The sequence below is a fragment of the Chelon labrosus genome (assembly GCF_963514085.1).
Source record: "Chelon labrosus genome assembly, chromosome: 8".
NCBI classification, from domain to species: domain Eukaryota; kingdom Metazoa; phylum Chordata; class Actinopteri; order Mugiliformes; family Mugilidae; genus Chelon; species Chelon labrosus.
The window spans coordinates 21,212,326-21,240,262 of record NC_140358.1 but is presented as its reverse complement, the minus strand read 5'-3'; the positions used below and the strand labels follow the sequence as shown (position 1 = coordinate 21,240,262).

The following is a 27,937-nucleotide window of genomic DNA, read 5'->3' as shown; positions in this document are numbered from 1 at the left end:
GAAAGAGGTGAAACAAATGGATCGAGACACGCAGAGCATGTAGAAACATGCAGCAACGCAGAGGTGGTCTATAATAGAAAGAACAAGGGAGCTGGAGCCAAACTGAATACAACGACCAAGCCCCACAAAGTTACTGTTACCGTGCTTGTAACAGTGACGGTAAATGTACAGCATATGCAGCAAAGAACATATCTCAACACTTTTAATAAACACAGCGACTTCACAGCACGAGTTCGATAGCAGTCTTTTTAAATCACTGTGTCGGCCTCCATTTGCAGTAAAAATAAAAAACGGATCAACTCTATGCAACCTGCTAGCATCAAACAGCAGACGAGCAAAGTTAGCAACTGGCCAGTGAACACACACCAATCAGCCACAACATTATGACCACCAAAAGAGTAATAAAATAAACATGCATATACACAGAACAGGCATAACATTATGACCACCTGCCTAATACCGTGTATGTCTCCAAGCTCCAAAACAGTTGTGACTCATCAGGGAATGGACGTGGGCCTTCTGAGGGTGTCCTGTGGTGTCTGGGAACAGAATAGATAGATAGATAGATAGATAGATACTTTATTAATCCCGAGGGAAATTCAAGCATCCAGTAGCAGTAACATACATTGAACATACAATACAAAAACTATATAAAAAAATAGAAAGTAACTAGAAATAAAATGTTTTATACAACTGTTGTTGAATGTTGTTAGTGGGGGCCTTTGGGTCCTATGGGTTGAGGGGACAGATACTTGATCAATTTGGGATCTAGTGAATTTGGAAGCCAGGTCAACACCTTGTGTTGTTCTTCATGTTTTTTGAGTTGTAAACTGTGTTTGTGCCTGTGTCAAGCTGCATCCTGCTGGGTATGGCTGCTGCCATCAAGGAGTGTCATTGCCTGGTCTGGATTAGGTGGGTGGTACGTGTCTAAGTACAATCCACATGAATGGCATGTCCAAAAGTTTCTCAGCAGAACACAGTTAGTTAGTCCTTGGTATTTACTTCTCCTGTCGGTGATTTAAATGTTGTGGCTGATCAATGTAAGTGAGCATTTAGCAGCTGAAGCATCCATGTCATACTAGATGTCTGCCCAAAGAGGAGACGCTAGCATCTACTGAAGTCATAGGCAACAATTTCCAGCAGCTTACCCGCGTTCCTTCTGCCTCCTAGCTAGGCTAACAAGCAAACTGGCTGTTGTGTCTCAGCCTCCGGTGGCGGCATATCCAAAAAAGGTTAAAAAAAAAAAGGCAACTGGACTTGTAGAGTTTTTTTTCCGAAGACGTTTCACCACTCATCCGAGTAGCTTCTTCAGTTCTGGGGGACTGGAGGGAAGTCTGAGGTGGCGGCACAAACACTAGACTTGTTCACCGGCAACAGAGCGTTCGTTCTTACTCTTCCTCGATCTTTTGCTTTCTTTTTTCACTCACACAGGAATAAAATTTCATCATTCTGAATTGGTCAAGCATGCAAATGTAACAGGGTTGAATGTGCAGAGTTGTGTAGTTGTGTTTCCAAGTGACGAAAGAATAACTAATACAACTGAAGTAGTTGTTACTCCTTTAATCCTGAGTTTCAGAGTTGGAGCTGGTCTAGCGTGGGACCAACAGCCTTTACCTCAGGTCCTTGGTGTCTTATTCACAAGTACTGTTAGTCTTGTGAAGCAGAAGAGGGCTGGAGGGCAGGACTGAGTGTGCATCTTTTTTTTTTCTTCTTCCAGGTGCAGCTGTTCTGTTTTCATTCTCTGTCAGATCACTTTCACTTATAATTTGTTTTCACTCGATGTGTCTTTCCAACTGTTTGGAGTTGAAGATGTCACGTCGGGCTGTTTTTTGGTGAGGGGTGGGAGTTTGATTTCCTAACAGCTTGACTCGCTCGTGGTTCTGTCTCATTAGCTCCCTGCACCGCCACAATGAGCCTCATCAATCGTAACCCCCCCGGCACAAAAGAGCTGCTCTCTCCTACCTGGCCAGTATGGTTTCTCTTTGTTCTGTAACACGACCTCAGAACATTGTGGCCTTTTTTTTTTTTTTTTTTGTTTTGTTTTTCAGGGAATTAAAAAAGGCAGGCAGACATTTATATGATAGTTTCTGACAAAAGTATTTTGACTTCAATTCAAGCTTTATCAGAAGATCAAACTAATTTGGCTCTGAGTGGTTAACAGTTTAAATGATGTTGCTTTACAAAGTGATAAGAGTAACCTTTCTTCACCAGCGAACGCCTCATGCCAACATTAAAGGGGAACTACTGTTTTTTACAACCTGGACCTTATTTCTGGTTCGTCCACAACCTCAGAGTCGGAAAAATATCCAGCCATGTTGCAAAAAAACTAGCAGTAGCAAATTGCAGGTAAACAAGCCGTCCATCACTGGTGTGCGCTGCGCTCAGAGATGACATCATCCAGGTCAGAAAGCATCATCAGATGATGATAACAGGTAACTCCGGACTCAACGGGGATTAGCACTAGCGTACGATAATAAAATATTGGTGAAATGAATGATTTTCGCGGCAGATAATGCGTTATTTAGAGACTGCGTTTCGGTGCCCCAGTCAATCCCACTATATGGATATATGAATGAATTGCACAAAAGTTATATGAGTAAACGACCGTGTTTTATGCCAGAAATAAGTTCCAGGTAGTAAAAAAACAGTAGTAACCTGCATCTGTTCTCGCCATTGATTGCTTTCTTGTTTTTCCTGCAGGTACTTCACGACACACACACAAATTTCAAGTTCCAGTACACTGAGAAATAGTCTTGATGCCGATTAGCTTGGTATGGAACGGATGTTCATTTATATGTAAAAGTCCAACTTAACGTCAATCAATTCAACTTCAGTAAAGTGTTTATTTAGCAACATAGATAATGCAGTGATTCGTGTGTAAGAAACCCCCCTGGTCTGGAACTTGGTGAAGGTGTAGAAGAGAGAGAGAGTAACTTTACTTTACTTAACTTAACCTATTGTGTAATAGTTTTATAAAGTGCCTAGTTATAATAATTACTTGTTACTGCATAGGTTGTGAAATACAGAGTAAGGCAGCACTCTCCTCTTCTATTTACTTTTGCAGAAATAATGATAAGGCGCTAAATAGACTGCCGGCCTAAAAATCTGCATCTGCTAAATTAATGAGATCTTGCTGTAAGTGTCACAGAGTAAAGATGGCAGTCTTCCCTGTCTGCTGAGCTCTAACTAACAAGCTCTGCAGCACCAGCAGTAGGAGCAGCAGCAGCAGCTGTAGGTGTATGTTGTGTGTGTCACCGGGCCGGGGCTCTCTGAAGGCTGTCAGCAGACCCTGCACGGCTCCTGCAGGAGGCGATGTAAAAACCCCTCAGCTGCCATGCCCTTCAACTGCTTACCACACACTGGCCATCACAGAGCCACATCTCACCTTTTCTACCTTCCCTCTTGACGCACACATGCGCTCACACTGATAAAAAACTAGGTTATCATAGCGGTTATTTTTGCTGCAGGGCATATAGCTTACAAAGCAGAAGAACCTGTTTCTCGGGACAAACTGTTTCACAGACAAACACGTGCACGCAATAAAGCTACAGAAGAGCACAATAACGGAAATTAAATAAGACACCTGTACCAATGCTTTGGTGCTCCGCGCCACAGAGTGTGTCTTGAGGCCACAAATGTTAGCACAGTGATACATCATGTACGGTAATTTAAACACCAGCCACCAGACAGTAGAGGAAAAGGTCAGAGCGGCATAATAAGGCCAACTTGACTTTTCTTCAAACTGTACATCTGACATTATGGCAACCTTTTTGTACAGTATGCCCAAAGAGCCGTAATCAAGTGTCAAGTGAAAAGAAAAGGAAACAAGGAGAAAGCAAAAAGTACTCTCGGACGAAAGCACGCACCCACAAAGAGCATGCGTATTACTCATCCCCCACAGAGCCGCCTTGCTCTAGTGTATTGTGGGAGGACTGGGGTGGGCGGCTGTGCCGGGGATGGGGAGCCGCGTTGCAAGACTACCTGACTTTGGCATGCGTGTGGTATATCTACATTATGTTTCCACAGCTTCCCTTCACACTTAGCGGCTTCTGTTTCAGCAAAAAATATGTGTGCGTGTGTCTCTGTGTGTGTGCACTTCAAAACTAATCAGGAAAGCCAATGTGGTGGAACCTAGACATCTTGTTTATCCTGAGATTTACCCGCACTTCACCTTCAGAGCTACGCACACACACGCACACACACACAAATGAAGGTCTTGCTTGTCCCAGGTGCAGAGAAATCTGTGAAGCAGCATGTGGCTTGTCCCAGTTCCTCTACAGTACCTGAGTGCCTTTGTGTAGATGTGCGTGTCTGTGTGTATGTGTGCGTGATTGCGTATTGCGACAAGACTGACCCATTTGAATCTTAATACGGGCGCTCACCAATGCATTCCTGAAACTAGTTCAACATGTAGGCTAAGCCGCCCGCGCGCGGTGCTGCTACAGTGAGGGGAGTGACGGACGCTGGTTGATGGCGAGGTCAAAGGGCACGCCGCGACGCTCGCCCGGATTTCTGCGGCGCGTCTGGAGACAAGGCGTTAAATCTTAAAAGCTGGAGATTGAATGCAGAAAATGTTGACGATGATTTCCAAAGGCAGGGAGGGTCGTGCTGTCACAGGCAACACCCAATCCCGAGATGAGCGCTGAGCAGATGAACAGGCCTCTGCCTCCGCCTTTTCCAGTTTTGACAGCAGGGTGAAGTCAGAGATGTGACTCTGTTTAAGTCATTTTGAAAGCATTGCACGTCTAATCTGTGTCCTGACCAAAGCAGGTGTGTGTGTGTGTGTATGAGAAAAGGCAAACGGAGAAGAGCGAGGGAAGGAGAGCAGGAGAGGGAGGGAGAGAAAGAGGGTGAGACACAGAAGCAAACAGAGAGAGTGAAGAAGAGAGAGGGAGGATAGTTTCCTTCTCTGGATGCAGAAGCAGCAGCAGCAGCAGCAGCATCTCGGATCGGGACGAGAGGTGACCTGGGCTGGGGGGTGAAGGTGTATGTGTGTGTGTGTGTGTGTGCGCGTGTGCATGTGTGCGAGTGTGCTGCGCGTCCGGCGGAGACACTGCGGGAGCAAGAGAGAGGCTCACAACTTCGCTTCGCTCTGCACCGCGCTCTGCCCTGTGTCGCCGCGCGGCTCGCTCCTCGCTCCTCGCTCCTCTCCCCCTTCTTTCCCCGGGACACAGGCAGCTGGCGAGGTGAGATGTGAAGAGGCTTGAAGTATGGCATGCAAGGATGGTCTCTGCCAAGAAGAAGGAGATGGTGACAGCGATGTGCCCCGCTTTTATTCGGACCCTCTTCTACTTTTTCTGTTTGGCGACTTGGTGAGTCCTGGCAGCGTCTCTGTCCGTGGTGCTGAAAAAGCTCCCGCTCGGATCAGTTCGACACTAGTGAGGTGTTTTTAGCAGTGAAGTTTAAGCATCCTGATTTAGTTTCTCTTTTTTTTATTTTTATTTTTATTTTTCGTGTAGTGTGAAGAAAATATCCGGACAGACAAAGAAGGATGAAAGGATCTACCCGGAGAATTTTACTCGCATTTTGGACCGACTTCTGGACGGCTATGACAACAGGCTGCGACCAGGATTTGGAGGTAGTCGAGCGTTTTCCACGAGAAAAGTAGGAAATACATGAGCCATCGGGCATCCGATGAATCTTCAGATTAACAGACGTGAAATCTATTCATTTTTAATTTACTTTTTTTTAAGCTATATGGGGTAAAATAGCAGCAAGCTCCAAACACGTTAATGAGATGCAACCTACAAGTCAAATCATCATAGTAATTTAATGACATCTATAAATGTACTTTAACATAATTAAAGAGAAGCTGCTTCTTCTGTTGGACTTTTTTTTTTAATGCAATGTGAGCAATGCGATATATATTTGACATATTTGAAACGCTCTTGATGTTCTTAATGAAAACACAAAAATTAACTTGCCACAGAAGACTATTACATGCAATACGGTAACTATACGCTCACTGCTGGGCTCCAGTTTGATCATATTAGTTAAGACTCATTTATTTGCATGTCTAAAAGTCTAAAATAGGATGTTACCGATCTCAAATGTGAAAGATTTCTCCCAATAAAGGAAAAAATAAAAAACTCCAGGAAAGCTACTATGATGACACAGAGGAGAGATCAGTCTTCCAGGACGTGCACAACATGTGGTGCATTGGTCGTGAGCATCATTCGTCCCTTTGCGGTGTTTCGCAACAAAAAACACGCGATGCTGTGTCAAGTCTTGATCCCGAAAGCATGGTGTAGCTCTGCCCTGCGAAGATGGGGCCCTTAAGCTCGCACGTTTCAGCCAGTAGTTATATAACCGCGTATATGTTGCGGGACAAACGCTTAATGCACAGCTCAAGTGCAAAGAAAAAAAAAAAAAAGTAGGGATTTTCGTGTTCGTACATACCGTCTACAGAAACGACTCGTTAAGAAGCAGCATTATTCTTAGAGAGACGCCTGATTGGTGGTTTATGTGCAAAACAACCCGCCGACAGAACTGGTACCCAGATATACAGGCGTCTATACAGTCTGCCTTCATTCAAATGAGAGGGGGGGATTATGTTTTTACATCGTTTAAGCTATTTTTTTTCCACTTCCATTATGCAGAGTCACTACAGCGCTTGAAGAGATAAGCTATTGCATGTCTTTTGGTTTTGATCCTGATGGGTTGTAGGCCTATTAAGAGTTTTTACAGAATGTGAATAAGACTGAGCTGTGGCACACAGGGATTTAAAACCAGGAAGTGGTCATTAAATGCTGCATTTGTGTATGTGTGTGTGTGTTTCAACAGGCCCTGTGACTGAGGTCAAGACTGACATTTATGTGACGAGTTTTGGGCCCGTCTCAGATGTTGAAATGGTACGTAGCACCACATATCTAACTTTATGCGTTTGTTGTTTTAACACAGCTAAAACCTTCACGCAGCTTTGCTCCAAATGTCGTCCCTGCAGAAGAAATATAAAACCAAGAGGCCTATTAGAAGTCAGCTATTATATTTAGGTGGAAAACAAGATGTAAACGTCCTTTAAGATAATTTTCCTCATGTGCCTTCTGTGTTTTTTGTCAATTTTCCCTGTCTCAGGAATACACGATGGACGTGTTCTTTCGCCAGACGTGGGTGGACCGGAGGCTGATGTACGAGGGCCCCATAGAGATTTTGAGGCTGAACAACCTGATGGTGACAAAAGTGTGGACACCGGACACCTTCTTCAGGAATGGCAAGAGGTCAGTCGCTCACAACATGACCGCCCCCAACAGGCTCTTCCGCATCATGAAGAATGGCACCATCCTCTACACCATGAGGTAATACTTCACTATGCTCGACTCTACCACCATGCAATCTGCTGTACTGGCATTGTTCAAAGCTAAGTCCGCAGCTGTCCCTTGATCTAAATTTTGCATCTAAAATCGAGACTTTAATTAGGTTAGTTAAATGTGTTCCCATTTTTACTGTTTTTGTTCATTAAAAAGGGATAGGAGTGGTGACAGTCTTTGTTTGTTTTGAGGCTATGAAGGAGATTTCCTGTGAAACCAAACCCAGGCACACAGTGTAAACAGGAGAGAGCTGTGGGAAGGCAATGCAGATGCCAAACTTTCAAATCAACTCGAAACAGCATGGGACTAACTGCGACTTGGGCGTATTAGCAGTAATTATAAGGAAGAAAGATTTGGCGAGAGTAAATCACTGGATTCTTTAATTGAATGTTGTATGGATATCAGAATCTGGCACCGTGCCACTTATAGAAGTTCATACACCCATTTAGCCACAGATCTCTAGCTTGCTTTGTCTCTTCTGAAATGCTACGGAGTGGAACGTGCTCTAATAATAGGTGGTAATTTATTTACTTTGAACCTGTGGTATATCTGTTTCCATGCAGGGAAGTGTGTTCACATTGTTGTTGAATGTGCGTCTGGTTCTTATTTAAACTATTGTCCTCTGTTCTGCAACAGGTTGACTATTAGCGCCGAGTGTCCCATGAAGCTCGTGGACTTCCCCATGGATGGACACGCATGTCCCCTCAAGTTTGGAAGCTGTAAGTTCTGTGTGTGTGAGCGGATGCGATAGATAATAAGTCCTCTGTTGCGTCAACTTTGATCTTCAAATTATACAGTTGTTTTATGTCGCCCCGTTGCTTCCTATGTGATGGTGGACGACGTAAGAACTTACATCCAATACTCTTGGGTGTTGGTTTGAATTGGGTGAATGAGCGAAAGGATTTTCTGCCGTTCTGTTTGTGCATGACATCATCACGTCCTGTTCTCCACGCTAAAAGGTTCCCGCAAAGCAGAAACTATGTGAGCAGGAAGGCCATCCCAAAACTAAATCGCTGAAGAACAGCACAAGGTGTTGACCTGACCTCCAAATTCACTAGATCCCGAACTGATCAAGTATCTGTGGGATGATCCGCAGAGGCCCCTCTCCTCAACCCACTAACAACATATTGTTGCCAGACACCACAGGACACCCTCAGAAGGCTCATGTCCATTCTCTGATGAGTCACAACTGTTTTGGAGGCACAAGGGAGACCTACACAATATTAGGTCATTAGGTCATAATGTTATGCCTAATCGGTGTATGTACATGTTTATTTTCCTTTTGTTAGAATTCCATAGAATCAAGACTTGTTTAAACTACCAGTGCACATCTTGGCAGAAAGTAACTGTTACAGTGTCAGTCAATCTTGTTTAATTGTCTACATGACAAGTGACGCAGCTCTGGTAGCACAATGAGAACCAGCTGTGCACAAACAGCACATCTAGCTGCTGTCTAACTAATAGGTCCATGCTACTCCCGCTGTGACGCTGAACAAGGACGAGAAGCCAGTATTGCTCCAATAGCCCGAACCCATTTTTTCAGAATCACAGGGAAAAAAAACGCAGATATAGGAGAGACGTGTAAAAGTTGCCATTTTAATTGGGGGTAAAATGATTAAATGTTAATCTTGCCGCGGACAGAATTTCAAAGGACATGTAGTATTCTTCTTTTTTTTTTTACGTATGAATCATTATCACAATGAACATTTGAGTCGTTTTAAAATACTTGTAAACAAATAAACCCACTGCTGAAAAGACTGGCAGCCTGTATTGGACTGCATTTTATGTTTTGAGCCTCACGAGACCTGCTAGATTATTTACTTTACTAAAAAAAGAAAAAAAGAAAAGGTTGGCGGTGTTAGTTAACTTTAGGGCAGCTTATCGAGATTTGTGTTGTTTTTAAAATCCGCTTTCATCCATTTTCTCTAAGTAAATGAAAAATGTGTGGTCTCTGTGAGGAATAAAGTAGGATCCTGAAGAAAATAGTTCGGAATTTTTGAAAATGTGACGTCAAAAATAAGTGCTGTCTTGCAGAGTGAGAGACAATTGACTCCACTCTTTTACGGTTAGCTTAGTAGCACCGCAAATTAAAGGGGAAGTACTGTTTTTTACAACCTGGACCTTATTTCTGGCATAAAATACAATCGTTTACTCACCAATATAACTTTGGTGTAATTTGTAGTCAATCGGTAGATATTTAGATCTACGTATATCCATATAGTGGGAGTGACTGGGGCACCGAAACGCAGCCTCTAAATAACGGAACAGACCCTGGATGATGATAACAAGTAACTCCAGACTCAACAGGGAATAGCACTAGCATATCATAACAAAATATTCTTGAAATTAACGAGTTTCGCAGCAGATAATGCGTTATTTAGAGGCTGCATTTCGGTGCCCCAGTCACTCCCATTATATGGATATACACTGATCTAATTATCTCTAGAAAGACTGCAAATTACAAAAAAGTTATATGGGTGAGTATACGATTGTATTTTATGCCAGAAATAAGGTCCAGGTTGTAAAAAAACAGTAGTTCCCCTTTAAGTCTAATTTTCTTGTCTTTATCTGCATCGTCTTTAGCATTTTGCTGTGACAAAAAAGGTGTAGTGTTTAGTTTGAGAAATACATATTTCCAAATGCTAAAGTATAGTGTCTATAAAATAAAGATTTAGAGAATTTGGGAAAGTAAGGAAACCAGTTACAATTAAAAGAAGACGATGAAATCTCTGTCACATAGCTTCTCCCGGCACTGAAACAGATTCTGGTCTGAAAATGATTGCTGAAGAGCTGAGCGCAGAATGACTGCTAATACTAAATAATGAAATACGTCATTCTTCATTGTGAACAATGGAGCCTCAGCTCAGCACCAGTGTTCGTAGTGGGCTTACTGGTCAGCACAAATGACTTATCTCAAATAGAGGAGTTTCTGGAGCAGCTGTCTTATCGGAGAGGAGCGGCGATTTGAAGATTACATCTGCAAGAGGCAGAAAGGAAAAGACGAGGAGTTTGTCTGTACACTCGTCCAATCAACCCGACAATTACCCAGTGTGGTGACATTGCGGAGGACAAACTCACACACTTCTGGGTTATTGTCATCCTCACCCCCCTCCTCCACCTCTCCTTGTCCTCCTCCTTTCACCAGCCTGCTCTGCTGCTGCTAGCCTCCAGTCAGGAGGAAGCGCTCATGGATCTGTTGTGGCCTGAAGCGAAGGAAAGGTCAGAATCCCTTCCTCAGCCTCAGGATAGCACAGACCTATGCAGCTATTTTCCATAGCTGATGTGTGTGTGTGTCTATGTGAGTGTGTGCTCATTTTCTCGCTGTCTGCCCTGCCTCCCTCCCTCCCTCTCTCTCTCTTGTCTCCTTTTCTGCTTCTCCATCTGGACTTGTGTGCACAGGCATTGCGTTCCACTCCATGACACACCGGAGTCATTTCATTTTGGCAGCACAGTTGGTATCCTGCCGATGTGGAGTCCCATAGGGAGTGGCAGGCGGAGACAACTGGCATTTTGTTGTGAATCCACAGACTGGTCAACCTCGGCAGTATATATACTGCAAAACACTCTGAGGAGGCAACAGTGGGAAATAAAAGTACTTTTGATGATTTGATGTCGACGTCCTTAGCAGAGGACCGATTTGAAAGCTGCGACTTTGATAGAAGCAGACACCTTGAACATTTCCTTAAGGGAATACATTTGACGTCAGTGTACATCTTTATCAGTAAATATTAGCATAGTTAATACTAACGCAATGCTATGCGGCCTAAAAAAATATATTCCTTGTCAATCAGTTATAAAACAGTCGCTAGACTCTTGTTTTCCTTGCAGAATAGAGAGTTATGTTTTTCTAGAGGTCAGGGGTCAATCTGCTTATAGCTGTTAAAAATAATAGTCAGTAGAGAGTTTTAGTGTCCTCTGATGTTGTTTCAATGGCTTCTGTGCCAGCCAAGGATACAATTCAGCAAAAAATATCATGAACTGTAATAGTTTTCTCTTTAAAATAAAATAAAAAAAAAACTTCAAATGCAAGGTTATTTGCAGGAATGGCTTCATTCAAATCTTTCATTCAAACAAATGTCTCTTAACATAACGGTCACTGAGCCTACGACCTGCTGATAAATTATATTAATGTCTGTGGAGACATTCCTGGCGCAAATCACAAATTAGTGCCAGTTAGTGACGTCTGAGTCATCATCTGATGGTCATCTCCCTGCCAGAGAGGACCATCAGGAGAAGACGGAACAAATGCAACATCGACTTCATAGCAATCTATAATTTAGCTCTGCTACAGTTGCAAGTAAATGCTACCATGTCTGAACAAACAAAAAGAGGAGGATGACTCACTTTTAAACCACTGCTTTTATGTCTGGTGAGGTACAAAAAAGATGCCTGCAATTACTGCTTATCGCCACAGGGGTCACCAAAGAGAATGAAACAAATCTTTGAGCCTGACACTTTAAAGTTGATCCACTGTTTTTTACAACCTGGACCTTATTTCTGGCATAAAATACCACCCATATAATTTTTGTGTCATTTGTAGTCGTTCGGGAGATATTTAGATCTGCGTATATCCATACAGTGGGAGCGACTGGGGCACCGAAACGCAGCCTCTAAATAACGCATTATCTGGTTATCTGGCTAAGACACTATACTTAGCATTTAGAAATATGTATTTCTCAAACTAAACACTACACTTTTTTTGTCACAGCAAAACGCTAAAGACGATGCAGATAAAGACAAGAAAATTAGACTTAAAGGGGAACTACTGTTTTTTTACAACCTGGACCTTATTTCTGGCATAAAATGCAATCGTATACTCACCCATATAACTTTTTTGTAATTTGCAGTCTTTCTAGAGATAATTAGATCAGTGTATATCCATATAGTGGGAGTGAGTATACGAGTATACTGGGGCACCGAAATGCAGCCTCTAAATAACGCATTATCTGCTGCGAAACTCGTTAATTTCACCAATATTTTGTTATCATATGCTAGTGCTATTCCTCGTTGAGTCCGGAATTACCTGTTATCATCATCCGGGGTCTGTAGATTGATTTACAGACCCCAGATGACGTCTTCTGACCTGGATGATGTCATCTCTGAGCGCCCACCACCTGTAATTTGCTACTGCTATGGTTCGTCCACAACCTCAGAATCAGAAAAATATTCAGCCATGTTGCAAAAAACAGATAATGCATTATTTAGAGGCTGCGTTTCGGTGCCCCAGTCACTCCCATTATATGGTTATACGCAGATCTAAATATCTCCCGAACGACTCCAAATGACACAAAAGTTATATGGGGGAAACGATCGTATTTTATGCCAGAAATAAGGTCCAGGTTGTTACCTCATTTGGTCTCATTTGATTCTGGAGTACCTCTCAGCTGGTACTAGGAGTCCTTTACTTTCTTTTAGCTCACTGTTTTGGTTTCACTGACTTCTCATAAGTCTCTACAGCCTGATTTTGTAGCCGCACACAAACTCATCGGGTGATGACGGCTCACTAATATGACTCCAGACGAATGCTAACATTGCTTTGTGTCTGGTTAACAACTTGCTTATTTTAATTATTTATTTTTTTCCATAACATGTTTAACAAGTTCATTAAATGTCAACTTTGCGACTTTTTGCGCAAGTGGACAGAAATGTGTGATTACAGACTTGGATGAAAATGTAAATGTATTAGAAGCTAAACTGACAATAAACAAAAAGCTAAATATTATAGTTCCTAGTTTATTGCACATTTTACAGTCATTATAATGTAAGATTAGATGTTTACACCAAAGAGGTAACTCTTGGAGACAGGTGGTAAGAAGAAGATGCTATTCATGAACTCATTTGGGTTGCGTCAAGAAGGCTGACAAACCTGTAATGACAATACATAAACATGTAAACACACATGCATATGCGTATGTACACAAACGCACATTTTTTTCTACTGTACATCTTATTTTTTTCTACTGCATACTGTTTATAGGTTTACAGTAAGTGACTCATCTCAACAAGACTTCGCTCTCTGCCCACAGATGCCTATCCTAAGACGGAGATGATCTATACTTGGACTAAAGGGCCTGAGCATTCGGTGGAGGTCCCTCCTGAATCCTCCAGCCTCGTTCAGTACGATCTCATCGGCCAGACGGTCTCCAGTGAAACGATTAAATCCATCACAGGTGAGGCTTACTCATTCTTTCATCATTTTGCACCCTTCAGCTGAAGTCTAGTGAACAGGATCACCTTGTTTGTTTCTTTTACAAATAAGAAAATGTTGTTTAGTCATACTTGTCAGATATGCCGTGTCTGCACTATATTTTCCACAAATATCGCATGAACGCAGCTTTGGTCATTGATATTTGAAGGATTTGGAGCTCTGACACTTCTGACACAACTTAATGAAACGAAACTCTGTAAACATCACGCACACATGAGTCATTTAGGAGGGCCTGTTGGTTCCCGTAAAGACTGAAGGATCCAAAGAGGACGTAGCAGCAGAAAGCTAGAGTAGAAGACGTGTGTCCGTTTGGGTGAAAATGGGGGCGGTGAAGAAAAAATTATCAAATGTGACATGTGTCTCGAGCTGTATTAACTGAAATCTGTCAGCCTGCAATTGCAAATGCATTGTTAATCAAGCTAATTCATTTCTGTTGATCCCTTCCAGGTGAATACGTGGTGATGACGGTCTATTTCCACTTGAAACGTAAAATGGGCTACTTCATGATTCAGACGTATATCCCCTGCATAATGACAGTAATCCTCTCTCAAGTGTCCTTCTGGATAAATAAAGAATCGGTCCCGGCACGCACGGTTTTTGGTACGTAGACTTCGCACATCCCTCATCCTGCACAGCCTCTCTGCTCCTGTCTGTCTATTTATTTGATGCCTGCATGCAAACAGAGCAAACAGAGCTGGGAGTGAGTCTCCACTTGCCAAAACAAGGTGATTGATCCATCCTTTAAGCTTTGCGGCAGAATTGTTTTGCCTCAGAAAGCAGCTGATACAGAACCTTCTCAAGATGTGTTCTTGTAAAATGGGCTGAAAGAAACACCCTCAATATAAATTAACATTGCATATTAAAGGTAGTAAGTTATACAGAGGATGCCTCAGAGGGTAATTCTGATTTGAGGTATTTGCACATCTTTAATTCTACATGTAACCCATGGTAAAATAAAATCTTATTTAAAATCTTTTTAAATGGGTAATCCATTAGACTTTATTTAGGTATAACAGATACAGGCCTGAAATAAAATGATAAACTATATTTGAATTCAGTATGAGTTACTCTAACTCTAACTCAAGTTATGTTTTTCCTCATCCTAACCCTACCTGTGGTTCTTTTTTAGTTATATTTACAGGTCTGCAAGTTGAAATCCAATAATGAGATTACAGTTAGTAATCCATGTCACTTTCCATTATTTTGACAGTTGGCAGAAAGTCAGTGAAAGATAAGATAAGATAATCCCTTATTTATCCCACAGTGGGGAAAACTGCAGTGTTGCAGCAGCAGCACACAGTCTGCAATGGATGTTACTTAGACATGTATCAAGCACCTAGACCAAACCAGGCACCCCCACCCCATAGCAATGACACTCCTTGATGGCAGCAGCCATCCCCAGCAGGATGCAGTTTAGGAGCAACTAAAAAAAAAAAACACGAAGAACAGCACAAGGTGTTGACCTGGCCTCCGAATTCACTAGATCCCAAACTGATCAAGCATCTGTAGGATGATCCACAGAGGCCCCTCCCCTCAACCCATAGGACCCAAAGGCCCCCCACTAACAACATTGTGTTGCCAGACAACACAGGACACCCTCAGAAGGCCCATCTCCATTCTCTGATGAGTCACAACCGGTTTCGAGGCTCAAGAGAGACCTACACACTCCCTTACCCAATGTCAGGTGGGATAGGCTTCAGCCTCCTGTGACCTTCTACGGAACAAACAGTTCTAGATAACAGAGCGGAAAACTCCACACATCTCAAGGTCTACACAAGCTGGATAACAGAGTAAGGAGCAGAGAGTGGATCCTGCTGATGTGGGCCCCTTTTCATGAGGGCCCTGGGCAATGGTTGGTCAATACGGGGTTGAATCAACCAATTAGCTGCACTCCCAGACTTGGAAACCAGATGGAAACCAATCAGGCAATTAACTCAGGGGAGGGAGAGAGAGAGAATACGTTGCCCATGCGTGGTACGTAACAATGGCACAAAGGGATTCAATCCAACTCGTGAGTCATTCAGGTAAAGTGAGATCAAATTACCCCAAAATTCATTCTACACAGTTCAAAAACTGAAGCAAGTAAGATGGACATTCACAAACAAGATGACTCAGTTGCGTGTAGTCTACTCGTTGCGTTCAGTTGTTGGTCCGTGACCCAGTTGCGTTCTCCCAGGTTCCCGTTGTACAGTGTTGGGCTCTGTCCTAGAATAGACTGATTAGAGTGTGTGTCAACAGACTCTCAGAACTGCTCAAACTAGGCTGGTGTCTCCGGGCTTTGCCATTTTATTATCAAGGGGCGTTTCGCGCTCACGTTGATGGAAAGTCATTCAGAGATAATGACACTGACACTTGTTCCCCGTCTTGAAAGTAGTTCTGATGTATTGCGTCGCGGTGCATCGGCACCGTCGAGGAGGGATTTCAAACGATCGCCACGAGCAGTGACGAGAAAGGGAACCACACCACTGTCGGTGGCGAATCCCAGACCAGCTATGTGACAAACTGACTTTTTTGTTTAACACATGCAATACTCCCACAAAAGTGAATTGGAGCACCCAGGCCGACTGGGGCCTTTCTGTGTGGAGTTTGCATGTTCTCCCTGTGTCTGCACGGGTTCTCTCCGGGTACTCTGGCTTCCTCCCACTTTCCAAAGACACGCTCGTTAGACCTGCCATAGACTGGAGACCTGTCCAGGGTGTACCCTGCCTCTCACCTGGTGACAGCTGGGATAGGCTCCAGCCCCCTTCACAGGACAAGCGGTTACAGAAGATGAATGAATGAATGAATGAAATTGGAGCACTTCCCCTTTAATTATAATAATAGGCATGTTGTTGGCTGGCAGCAGTATTCAGTCAAACTGTCACAGCATACTGAATCACTGATGGTAACCAAACAACCAACCTCTAATGCTGCTGGTGACACACACACACTGCAGCGTCACCTGTATCCATTCAGCGCGCATCTGACACTGTGTGTGGTTTTGCTGCCAGCTGCGTAGTCTGTCGTGTGTTTGCTTGTGTGTGACCCTCGGTGCAAATCAAGCAATCGATCGGTGCTGCTTTCCCGCAGCGGCCAACGTATCCGACAGTCCAGGCGCTCTGCCCAACCCCCCTCCGCCCCAAACTGTCCAGCGTGACAGAGGTATCACAGCACCACCACTATTGTTGCATCTGTGGAGCCTCTGAGGCAGCAGATTTCTGCTGTTATCCACCGAGTTTGAATGTGCGTGTTCGGGGAGGGAGGAGGGTGGTCGGGGAGTTTGGATTTCTCCTCCTCTTCCCCCGCAGCCACACTCTCTGTTTTGACTTGCTGCCTCGGTGACTCAACCGCAGCGAAAGAAGCAGTTTGTCAGGAAGACAAACAGGAGTGGAGGGGGGATTACAGCTGGAGCCTCAGCGCTTCAGATAGAGGGGTCAAAATAGAAAGCACATTTTTAACAAGCTCATTCAGAGCGTCGACTGATTGGTTTCCACACTTTGGGCTCGTAACAGCTCCACTGCAATGCTCGCTTAGAAGGAGAGGGCGCAGGTGTAGCCTTTAATACTATAATAGGGGGTCACAAAGTCTAATGCATGAGCTCACGGCCCTTTGCACGAAGAGTTAAACACCTTCATTTGTGAATGTGGAGACGATGAGCTTATCTCAGCGTAAAGACTGGTAGGTGGTGGAAAACAGCTTTCCTGGCTCTTTTCTGCAGCGTGCAAATTAATGCAAAGTACGGTATCTAGTTTGCTTAATTGGATTACAAACAATGTGATGTAATGCAAAATCTACAATTAGTGGGTTTCGGTGATCCATTTTGGAAAACAAAAGCAGAGAACAGTGATTTCCCAGGGTTATGAAACACATATTAAAAGCAGAGATAGTGTAGGTTGTGTAGAAATACTGAGGGGAGAAATAAACAGGTTCTTTTTTTATGTTTCCCATCTTTTCACTGAGCTCCTTCCGGCTCTGTGCAAGAATCAATCTTCAAATACAGCTATTGGAGAGAACAAGCCCCAAAAATCCAGCTTAACTACTGTAAGAGAATGACTTCCTTTATATTAGAGGTGCATATTGTACAGTACTCATATATTATATCCTTCGGTTCCACAGTCAGAGGAATTCTGCAGCTAATACTTTTAATTTGATGGCCTGGCCCCATCCTCTGCCTCAGTTTCATATTAGAGGTTAATATCCTCAGTGTGTGGCCTTGAGCTGCAGTTCACCTATCAATGTCATCCGGCCGCTTTTGATTGACAGGTAATTATATGGCGGTCACGTCCCGGCACAGGGGGATGAATTCACGTTGGGCAAGGACTCCGCAGCGCAGATTGTTCCAAATCTTCAATGTAAAGGGGATTTTCTCCAAATCACATTAGTGCTGTTGGTTAATAATGCCAAGAGCAAGTGATGAGGCTTATACCGGGGACCTCGTGTTTTTTGTAGGATGCTACATACCGTATGACCTTGTGTGCTGACCAGATTAGCGTCTTGTTTTATTTTGACGGGCCCCCCTCTCTTGGTAGTGCGGTGACAAGTAAATGAGGAGCATGTGACATTCAGTCCCAGGATGGACTGTGTGTAGGTGTCCCAGTCAGTGTGTCCTCCAGCTCCGTTATGTATAACCTTCCTTTACCTACATTGTTTACACGGTTGGAGAGTCACCCGTCTTGCTCAGATTTACTTTAGGAGGCTCTAAGCTCATTGCGGCGTAATATCATTTGATGCACATCTGAGTTTTTGTTATACAGATGGTGTTTGCAGGCAGAAATAATCCAATTGGATGTAGTTTTTGTCTCTCCTGAAATACAGTGGAGATATATCACAGAGATTGCAATATAGCCTAGTCAGCACTCGCTAACTGTTTAGCCGTATGCTGCTAGGTCTGCTTCGGAAACAATCTGGGTGATTATAATACTAACAAAACAAACTAATATTTTGGGAGGTTTCGTGTGCATTTGGCAGTTTATGAACAGCTTTCAGGATAAAAACCATCAGCTAGATCTGGCAGCGCTGACTGTGGCAGTGAAAGCAGAAAGTATTTTAGAGACTGCAGTCTTGGAAAAGGGCCGTGTTCATATTATTTTTGCATTGTTATATTATTGGATGTATTGTACCTGTGAAATATCTTTGTAACTTATAACAGTTTGTCGTTAGCTCATTCTCCATTGCTGTCAGAATATGAGTCTGGTAAACTCAGCTTTTAAATGTCATTATGGGGCGCGATTCACTCGATATGAAACAACAGTTACCTCTACATCCAAGAACCAATCAGAGCCATTTTGTTGTTATCAAATTCAACTCCACGACGCTCATCATGTGTGTGACTACGTCGTTGTTAAGCCCACACAGATGTTTTCCAGATAAACATTGCACCACAAAATTAAATAAATGAAATTGTAGGTGGGCGGGACAGTGGTGTGGTGGTTAGCACTGATGCCTCACAGCAAGACGGTTCTGGGTTCGAATCCAGGCCGACTGGGGCCTTTCTGTGTGGAGTTTGCATGTTCTCCCTGTGTCTGCGTGGGTTCTCTCCGGGTACTCCAGCTTCCTCCCACCATCCAAAGACTCATTAGGTTATTGGTGATTCTAAATTGGCCTGCGATGGACTGGCAACCTGGATGTAGTCCAGGGTGTACCCCCGCCTCTCACCTGATGACAGCTGGGATAGGCTCCAGCAGACCCCCGCGACCCTTAACAGGAATAACCCGGTATAGAAAATGAATGAATGAATGAATGAGTGAATGAGTGAATGAGTGAATGAGTGAATTAAATTGTAGGTGGGGAAGTTGTGGGTCTGGCTTGCAGTTTGATGTTTGATGTGGTTGTTTGGTCACAAATCGGTTGTAGCGTAGCGAGATTATTTACACATAACTGATAGCTTAAAGGGGCACAGTGGCGAGGTGGTTAGCACCGATGCCTCACAGCAAGAAGGTCACCGGTTCGAATCCATGGGCCGGCTGGCTTTTCTGTGTGGAGTTTGCATGTTCTCCCTGTGTCTGCGTGGGTTCTCTCCGGGTACTCCAGCTTCCTCCCACCATCCAAAGACATGCTCATTAGGTTAATTAGTGATTCTAAATTGGCCGTAGGTGTGCATGTGAGTGTGAATGGTTGTCTGTCTCTGTGTGTGGCCCTGCGATGGACTGGCGACCTGTCCAGGGTGTACCCCTGCCTCTCGCCCGATGACAGCTGGGATAGGCTCCAGCAGACCCCCATGACCCTTAACAGGACTGAACAGGTATAGAAGATGAATGAATGAATGAATGATAGCTTAAAGGTTCCAGCCCCTGCCAAACAAGTTCACACAAAGTAGCTGTAAGTATGAGTAAGTCATTTCACAATATACCAAAGTTGTACATCTGTTGCCCATGGCAACGTTCCTGCCTTTCTGTGCTGGTGCAGAGGTAACACCAGGCACAGACTGTTTACTAGATCTGAACAGGGGAGCACCCGTAGCTATACGGGGACACCCACATCAACTTGGAGTATGACGGATAAACAAAAGTTACAAATGCAACTGAGATTCCATGAAATGAAGAAGATTGAAATAGGACATAGCAACAAACAAACAAACAAACGTTTCTACTGCTCCGGATGAAAAAACAAAACAAAACTCTGCATTCAGAGGAAGGATTAATCTAAAAAAAAATAAATAAATAAAACATGGATTACCACTGATGTGGCTTTTCCTCATTGGAGAGCAATGAAAGAAGAGAAATGACTTAGGGACTGTAAGCATATGTATATTATTCTCACTCATAAGCAGTGTTTATGTAATAACTCTCTGTGCCAGAAGGAGACAGAACACAAAAGATCCTCACTATAGCTTTCAATACAGACAGCAGCTAAACAACTTTACAGAACTGGAAACCGTGTAGTCACAGTCTAGCTACGGTCTATACCTGCTGTGAAGCTGCCCTCACACTTTACAGGTCTACTCAGCTCTATAGCACTTTAATTTCTTCGTTGTTGTCGTTTTTTTGTTTTCTCACAGTAAATATTAGATTTATAATTAACTCCAAATGATCACTGATGTTAATCTGCTGGATGTGTAAACCTAAAACTGTAAGCTGCCCCCAAATGGCTGAAAACGATTACCTGTTATTGCAGTGTAATCACTGTGGTCCTTTTTGTGCTTGTCTCCCTTTTCACAGCGCAGAATATTTTGGTTCATTATCCCTCTGCATCCAGTTAATGAAATATGCAAATGAGAGCAACGTACTGCGTTACTGAACACTTCTTGTTTTCTCTTCTGATCTGCTGTGCGTTGCGGTGAAGTACACACCAGTCTCAGGGGACGCTGCTCTTTCCATAGGCAGATGGATATTTATACAGCTGATCTACTTGCATTAAGATTTAGGCCAGTTTGACAAATGATGCCCCGAGCTGCCGCCCAAATATAAAACTGTCAGCTCTCTCTGTGGTGCAGCCTCACATGTTTAAAAATGTTTTCTTTTTCCACTCTCTTAGGCATCACCACCGTCCTGACCATGACGACGCTCAGCATCAGCGCTCGCCACTCCCTCCCCAAGGTCTCGTACGCCACCGCGATGGACTGGTTCATCGCCGTCTGCTTCGCCTTTGTCTTCTCCGCCCTCATTGAGTTTGCCGCCGTCAACTACTTCACCAATGCACAGATTGAGCGGGCCAAGAAGAAGCCGGCCAAATGTCCGCCGGTGCCCCAGACCACACCTGTCAAGGTCAAGGACGCCGAGGAAGTGCTGCAGGTGATTTTTTATTTTTTTTTTGCTTCCGTCAAAGAAGTGGCTCAGTAATCTGCAACAGGAGCACTTACACAGCATGTTCCTTACTGTATCTGGCCTGGGCGGCACAGTAGTGTGGTGGCACTGATGCCTCGCAGCAAGAAGGTTCTGGGTTCGGCTGACGGGGGCCTTTCTGCATGCATGTGCTCCCTGTGTCTGTGTGGGTTCTCTCCGGGTACTCCGGCTTCCTCCCATCGTCCAAAGACATGCTGGTTAGGTTAATTGGTGATTCTAAATTGGCCGAAGGTGAGCATGTGAATAAACTGGCGAACAGACTCTCGCCCAATGACGGCTGGCTGTTACAGAAGATGAATGAATGCATCTGGCCTTTAGCCTAGACATTTGAATGGACAGAAGTGGGCCTGCCTGAGGATTGTCAGCTGCGCTCCGGCTCAGAGGATTTTATGGAAAGAAAGAGAAATCTGATCCAAGAAGTTTGTAGACTTCTGTTTACCGCCAGAACAGCCTGGCGTTTATGAGAAATTGTTTTAACTCCATAAATGTTTCCAGATATGCTACACTAACCCAAACTAACTTGTGTTGCAAATGTCCAGCATTTGTGTCCTGGCTGATTTGGTACTTGTGGTTTAATTCTGCAGATAACATCGTCCCGTGATCAAACATGATCTGATTTCAGCATGAGTCTGTGTAACAGCAGTTGGTCACTCCTGAAAAGTTGGATGTGTGCAGCCTGTCACCTGCAGCTCTTCATCTAACAGCTCACTGTAGCTGCTCCTTCTTGTTCCGTTACTCCTTATTTATCTGAATGAAAAGCTCCAAGCTTGTCACTTTAATACATTATTATCATTTAATAGCAGTTTAAACAATATCTCTGTTTCATTTAATCTATGACACAGATAACTGATCTGTTGACCATCAGCGTCAATTAGTTAAAACAGCTCTTTTGCTCAAGCGCTAAATGAAGCAGATAATCAAATTAAACACCCAAAGTGTTCCACAGCCGCCAGCCTGGCCCCGAATTTAGCTTTTGCTCAGGTATAAATATAGAAGCTAATTCCGTTGACTCTGGTTTGGAAAAGAAAGGGAAAATATGTGAGAGTGAGAATCTTCACAGCGCAGATGTTTGTCGCTAATCACGAGGTGTTTCTCGGTGACGGCGCGTGCTGCGGGGGTCTTTATTTTGAAATTCTTCGTGATTAAATTGACACAGTCTCCTATTCCTGTGTCAAAACAAACCACGGTGACACCGCGACAGACATATGGATCGAATCAGAATCAGTGAATATGCCACAAAGCTTCTACAGAGGTCTTAGTCAGATATTTCTTTCTTCTTAGACGTTGTACTCTTTAATGAAATACATTCATAGGTCTGGTGTTAACTGATCTTTGCAGCTGACACAACCCAGCAATGCATATGTCAGTTTTACACTAACTACTTTAGGTTGCCCCCTCCACTCCAAATCCCAGTGTGGCGTAATCGTGCCTGAATGCAGTATAGTGACAACGGCACTTCAGTGGATTAGTAGGTTGCCACAGCAACGCAGCCCGACTACATCTGTATAGGTTTTAGAAAAGACTCTGGCAGCAGGGGGGGAAAAAAAAATATTAATACTCTCTTCCTCGAGAGCATGTCCTGTTAGCGGAGGGCTCGGCGCACGGGTCAGGGTGCGTTGATGTTTTCCAGCTCCTCAACCTTTTTACCTCTTTTTCCTCTTCCACGATGAGAAGCCCTGCTCTCTCTAAAAACACACACACACATGCCTCCTTTGCTGCACATGGGACACAATAACACTGGGCGCTTTCGATTTCAGGGTGGGGAGGTGGCGGTGGATTATTTCTCCGAGTGCCTTAGCACCAGCATCACACTCTCCCTGCTTGAAAACATAAACTCTCAAAGGATAAGCTCCTTTTGACGCTACACTGCATTACCGCCCCGATGCAGTGCTACCTACTTTCTGTCTTAAGCTCGTGTGAAATGAGTGAAATCCTCGGTAAGTGACATCTGTGTTGCGCACACCCTGACGACCAGATGAAGGCCATCTGTGTCAGGAGGACTGTAATCAGATGACAAGGTTTATATATGTTGGCTTTCAGCAAACAGACGCAACTGGGCTTTACCTTGAGAGGAGAAATTACTTGCATTACTCCCACTGAAAATCCTTCAATAACCCTTTTCTTATAGCTCACTCAGACCACTAGTTAATGTATGATCGTCATCAAGTAAGTAGGTAAATAGGTTCCTCTTTGGGCACAAGTTTAAGGGTCTTTGTTGTTTTTTAAGTCTCCTAAACACCAGAGGTTGAACGACTTCCGATTTTGTAAAGTCGACTAATATTGCTGCGTTCCAGAAAGCTGGGATGTGGGATTTATCCCATTTGGAGTGTACTAGATGTGACATCAAACCGTTCCAGGAGAACGAAGTTGAACATAAACAACAAACTGTCAGGGAGGTTGAGGGTAATCGGGGGTAGGACCCAAATGCAGGGCAGAGAGAGCAGAGGCAGAACAAACATGGCCGACCACGATAATATTTGTTTTGTTTCCGAAGTTACTGACAATGATTGAAATTGAGGTCTCCCAAAGTTTTCCCACCAGCAATAGGTAATATACTTCTACGGTAGATGTTCAACAAACCTCCTCTCTTTTTGTCAGATTCGCTCGTTGTTTTTTTTTTTAGGCTACACTTCATCTGTTTACTTTATGCAGAGAGATTATAGCGACATATCCTCCTGCAAAATGTTGTGTAATATGATGATGTCCAGTATGAACAAAAAAAAAAAAGATAAATGCATTTTATAGTCTAGTAAATTATGTTTTAACGCTCACGGTGTGCATCTCCATGGGCGTCGCCATTGTTCTGTGACGTCAGGCTGCTGCATCTCAGTGAAGTCAGGGTTGATCGATTTGCCCCGACTTCACTAGTAGGACCTCCGGCTTCAAGTGGCATTGCAGAGCACCTTTCCTAGTAGGAGGTCTGAAATTTCGGATGAGCTTGCATCGCAAAAGTACATGTGTTGTGTTTCAGGACTGTGCATGTCACGGTAGAATGGGCTGCATCTTTTGAAGTATTTCCACACACCGCTTGATGAACCGCTGCTAGTTTGGTGCAATGAAACACTGGGCTCCACACCTGTCTTCTAGGAGGTGTCCATGTTGTTATCGTCACATGATCAGCGACTAGTCGACTTCCTGCTTAAAGTAAAAAAGTCGATTAGTCGGTGCATTTAGAGTTCACGTCTGAAAGATTTTTACCAGTTTAGATCTCCAAGTTAACTATGCAGGGGAAACAGGGTATAATCTCAAACGTATCTTTAGCGTATCTTTGTCATGCAATTATTCAATATTGCTACTGCAGTCAGTCTTTCAGTGCACGTTAACGGTATGGTTGTCAAATTTCCCACTTGAAATCGAGTCATTTTAGAATATTCTTTGTTGAGAGCACGTCGGATCTGCTAACTTTAATACAGCTGCATTATAATCTGGCATCTGAGAAATGACAAGATGTAGTTGGTTAATCATATGCTGTCCCTTGGCCTTAGAAAGTAAAGTTTACAGCTGTGGATAGCAACCTAGTTAGCATGCTAAATGTGACATCCTGAATATAGTTGAATCTTCTCCTTGTTTCTGCCCTGTTTCTGCTTTTGTAAATGCTTGACATTGTAGACTCAAACTGTTGAGCAGACTTTACAGATCTGCCATGCTTTAGAGATAACAGTGTGTTAATATCCAACTATTGTTTGTTCACCTCTTTTGCAGCAAAATCCTGACTCCAACGGTAATCTGAGAAAGCGGATGAATTACATTTCCCAACAAGAGTCCAGCAGCCAACAGAGAGCCCAGTCCACCATCAACATCTCGGGCATAGGCAGAGGGAGGCCGCTGCGACCTCTGGCCAGCGGGGCCAACGGCAGCTCCTCCACGCTGTCCCGCTCCAGCCCCAAGTCCGAGAGCCTGCTCAGCGTGGCCTCCTCCTCCGCCCAGCTGGTGAAGAGCACGCCCCAGCCCGCAGCCTCCACGCCGGACGTGATGGCGGGGACGCCGTGCAAGCCGAACCCAAGCTCGGCGTCGCTGCAGACTCTGCTGGCGCCCAAGCTGGAGCGCATCCAGATGATGGGGAACAAACTGGAGCCGAAGCAGACGCCGTGCTCTCAGCCCACCACTGCTGGCATGGGAGGAACCAGTAAAATTGACAAGTACGCGCGGATCCTGTTCCCGGTGTCCTTTGGCGCCTTTAACATGGTCTACTGGGTGGTGTACTTATCGAAGGACACAGTGGTGGCTAAAGGCGGCTAGACGTCGCTCCGGCCACAGGAGTGATGATCATTTCTTTTAACACACGGAAAGCAAATCAGGATAATGGGAGTTTGCAAACAATAAGAAGAAACTGTTGTTTTTGCAGGTAAATGTGCTGGACAAGCACTTCTACATCCTGGAGGACGCATTCAGAATACATTTATTTTTCTCTTCCTACGGTCCTGGGACAGCAAGCATGGGAACAAATCAACCAGTTTAGAAATATCTGACTCAACATAAGCAAGAACACCTGCACACTGGAATATAACACTGTCCTCTTTATACCGCAAAGGTCTCCATCGGCTTCAGTTGCCTCATCATCTATTTTGGCCTGCAGTCAAGACAAAGCATGGGATTTTGTTTTTCCTACTTTTGTACCCTGCACCTGTCGAGATATTCGGATGTGCGTTGCACCGTCCTGAAAAATGAACTGCTCCGACAATGTAAATATATAAATTTATTAGGATAAACAGATTTATATTTAATGAATATGCGCTACTTCCATTTGAACCTTCACACTTGTTGCTCTGGTGCAAAGCTAAATGATCTCAAAGAGGGTCCCCTTTGAGATCTCTTGTTGTGGTCCTCAAACCTATTGTTCTTGATTGCTGGACATATGAGTTTTAAACGAATACGAAGCAGATTTGGTCAGAATGAAAGTCCGGGTTAAGTGGAGATTAGGCTGTGACTTGATCAACCATGAAAAGCTTTCCTCTTGTACACTACCTACTTGGAAAGCATCGAGATGGATTAACTAATCTGAAAGGCTGAAGATGAAATTTGGGGATAAGTCTGGCAGGAAGTAGTAAAGACAAGTTATTAATTTATACAGCAGTAGGGTTTAAGCTCCTTTTCCTGCCATAATAGGTTCAGAACAGCAGACAAAAGATTGTGTAAGTGATTAAAAAAAAAAAAAAAGAGCCGCCACTGCATGGTAAAAATACAGGGAACATATAGTGCTCGCTCGTGGAACACAAAGAGTGAATTGGTTGTTTTTTTGTTTGTAGACATTTTGTCATGCTCAGTGAAAGAATGTGACCAAACCGCGGCTGCAGGGAGAAACACAAGAGCTGACTGCTGTCCTCCACAATCTTAGGACAAGTGTGACTGGATGAAGTCTGTGGAGCAAAGCTCGAACGGTGCGGCATTTTAAAGCTGCAGCGACTGACACATTTTGAAGGAAAGGCAGAAAAAGAAAAGCCAGAGTCTGCGGGACTGGCTCTACGTAGGGCTGCTCTTTTGACTTCGATTGTTAAAAATCAGACGTTGTGGGGAAAATACATTTATTAATGTTCCTGTTGAGATGAGAAGATTGGTTCAGGTTCTCGAAGTGAGAAATAAGACTGTTGTTGTGTTTTAATCCCTCTCAAACTAATTATTGATCATCTAAATGCACAAAGCCTCATAGATTCACTGCAAACCATTTTAAGAATCAGCAGCAGAATAATAAGTAGTTCCATATTTTGCAACGGGAGTGCGAAACCGTTATTTTCTGTCAACTATAGGCCCACATACTCGCTGAATCACTTTGTGGCGCACACTGTCGTCGCTTTAAGAGTCCCGTGAGTCAAATCCTTCCAAGTGCAGGGTTATGTTTTGCAGAACAGCTGTTTCAAAGGTAACAAAATCCACCTACCAGCTCCCACATATATTTAAATCTCATAAATTAAATCCACTAATTAGACTCACTCCTACACGCTGTCCCGCTCCAGCCCCAAGTCACTCGGTTAGGCTCGTCGTTTCTGGACCAGTTTCTGGTCTTTGTGCTCGGCTAACCAGCTGCTGGCCGTGGCTTCATTTTACGTGAGAGTGGCATCAATCTTCTCATCTAACACTTGTGCAAGAAGCGGAAGGAGCGTGTTGAATTTCGTAATCTCTGCTGCGAAACAAACTATTTTCTGCCCGGTGAATGTAGTGTTCACACTTCAGAAAAAGCTTATATAAATCAAAGAGACTTACGACATGATCGGGACCTTGTGACGGTCACCGGTTTCTGGTGGTAAGGAATATGGTGGTAATCGAATCCTTGATTAGGTAAGGGACGCCCATAACCAGATAAGACACAACATGGCGTCTGGTAGAGGTGAAGCAGGGGACGTATCGTCACCGAGTCTTTGTCTCTGGGTAAAGTGTCATTGTGTGAATACTTGCTGAACATTAAGGGCAAAGGAGACATCACAAAATCACAGTTTTTGTTAATAACCGGCACCAAGAGATGTTTATACATCAAGTGTGTTATCTTCAGTAGCGAGAAGAGCAGATGTGACTCACCCTGAAAACGTCTATATTTATAACCTACACAGAAAATCAGGCCCAGTTAGCAGAATATATTTCCTCATGGCCTTATTTTCTTGCCCTCCTCGCTGAAGGAGCTGAAGGTTAAACAGGTGGTGGATGAGCTCAGCGCCACTGTGCCCCTCCGC

At 43.8% G+C, this 27,937-nt stretch overlaps 1 protein-coding gene across 1 annotated transcript; it reads left to right on the top strand.

Annotated features, from left to right (window-relative positions):
- Positions 1–5,211: 5,211 nt before the first annotated feature.
- Positions 5,212–26,586, top strand: gabra4 (gamma-aminobutyric acid type A receptor subunit alpha4). Its single transcript, XM_084550137.1, has 9 exons — positions 5,212–5,312; positions 5,460–5,578; positions 6,784–6,851; positions 7,075–7,295; positions 7,944–8,026; positions 13,334–13,477; positions 13,963–14,115; positions 20,968–21,224; positions 24,978–26,586. The coding sequence occupies exons 1-9, from the start codon at positions 5,224–5,226 to the stop codon at positions 25,512–25,514; spliced, it is 1,671 nt and encodes a 556-aa protein (XP_084406263.1). The 5' UTR covers positions 5,212–5,223; the 3' UTR covers positions 25,515–26,586.
- Positions 26,587–27,937: the final 1,351 nt, after the last annotated feature.

Coding starts and splice junctions, on each gene's coding strand:
- gabra4 (XM_084550137.1), top strand. CDS start 5,224: ATGGTCTCTGCCAAGAAGAAGGAGATGGTGACAGCGATGTGCCCCGCT. Junction 5,313..5,459: donor TTTTTCTGTTTGGCGACTTG/GTGAGTCCTGGC, acceptor TTTTTCGTGTAG/TGTGAAGAAAATATCCGGAC. Junction 13,478..13,962: donor AACGATTAAATCCATCACAG/GTGAGGCTTACT, acceptor GATCCCTTCCAG/GTGAATACGTGGTGATGACG.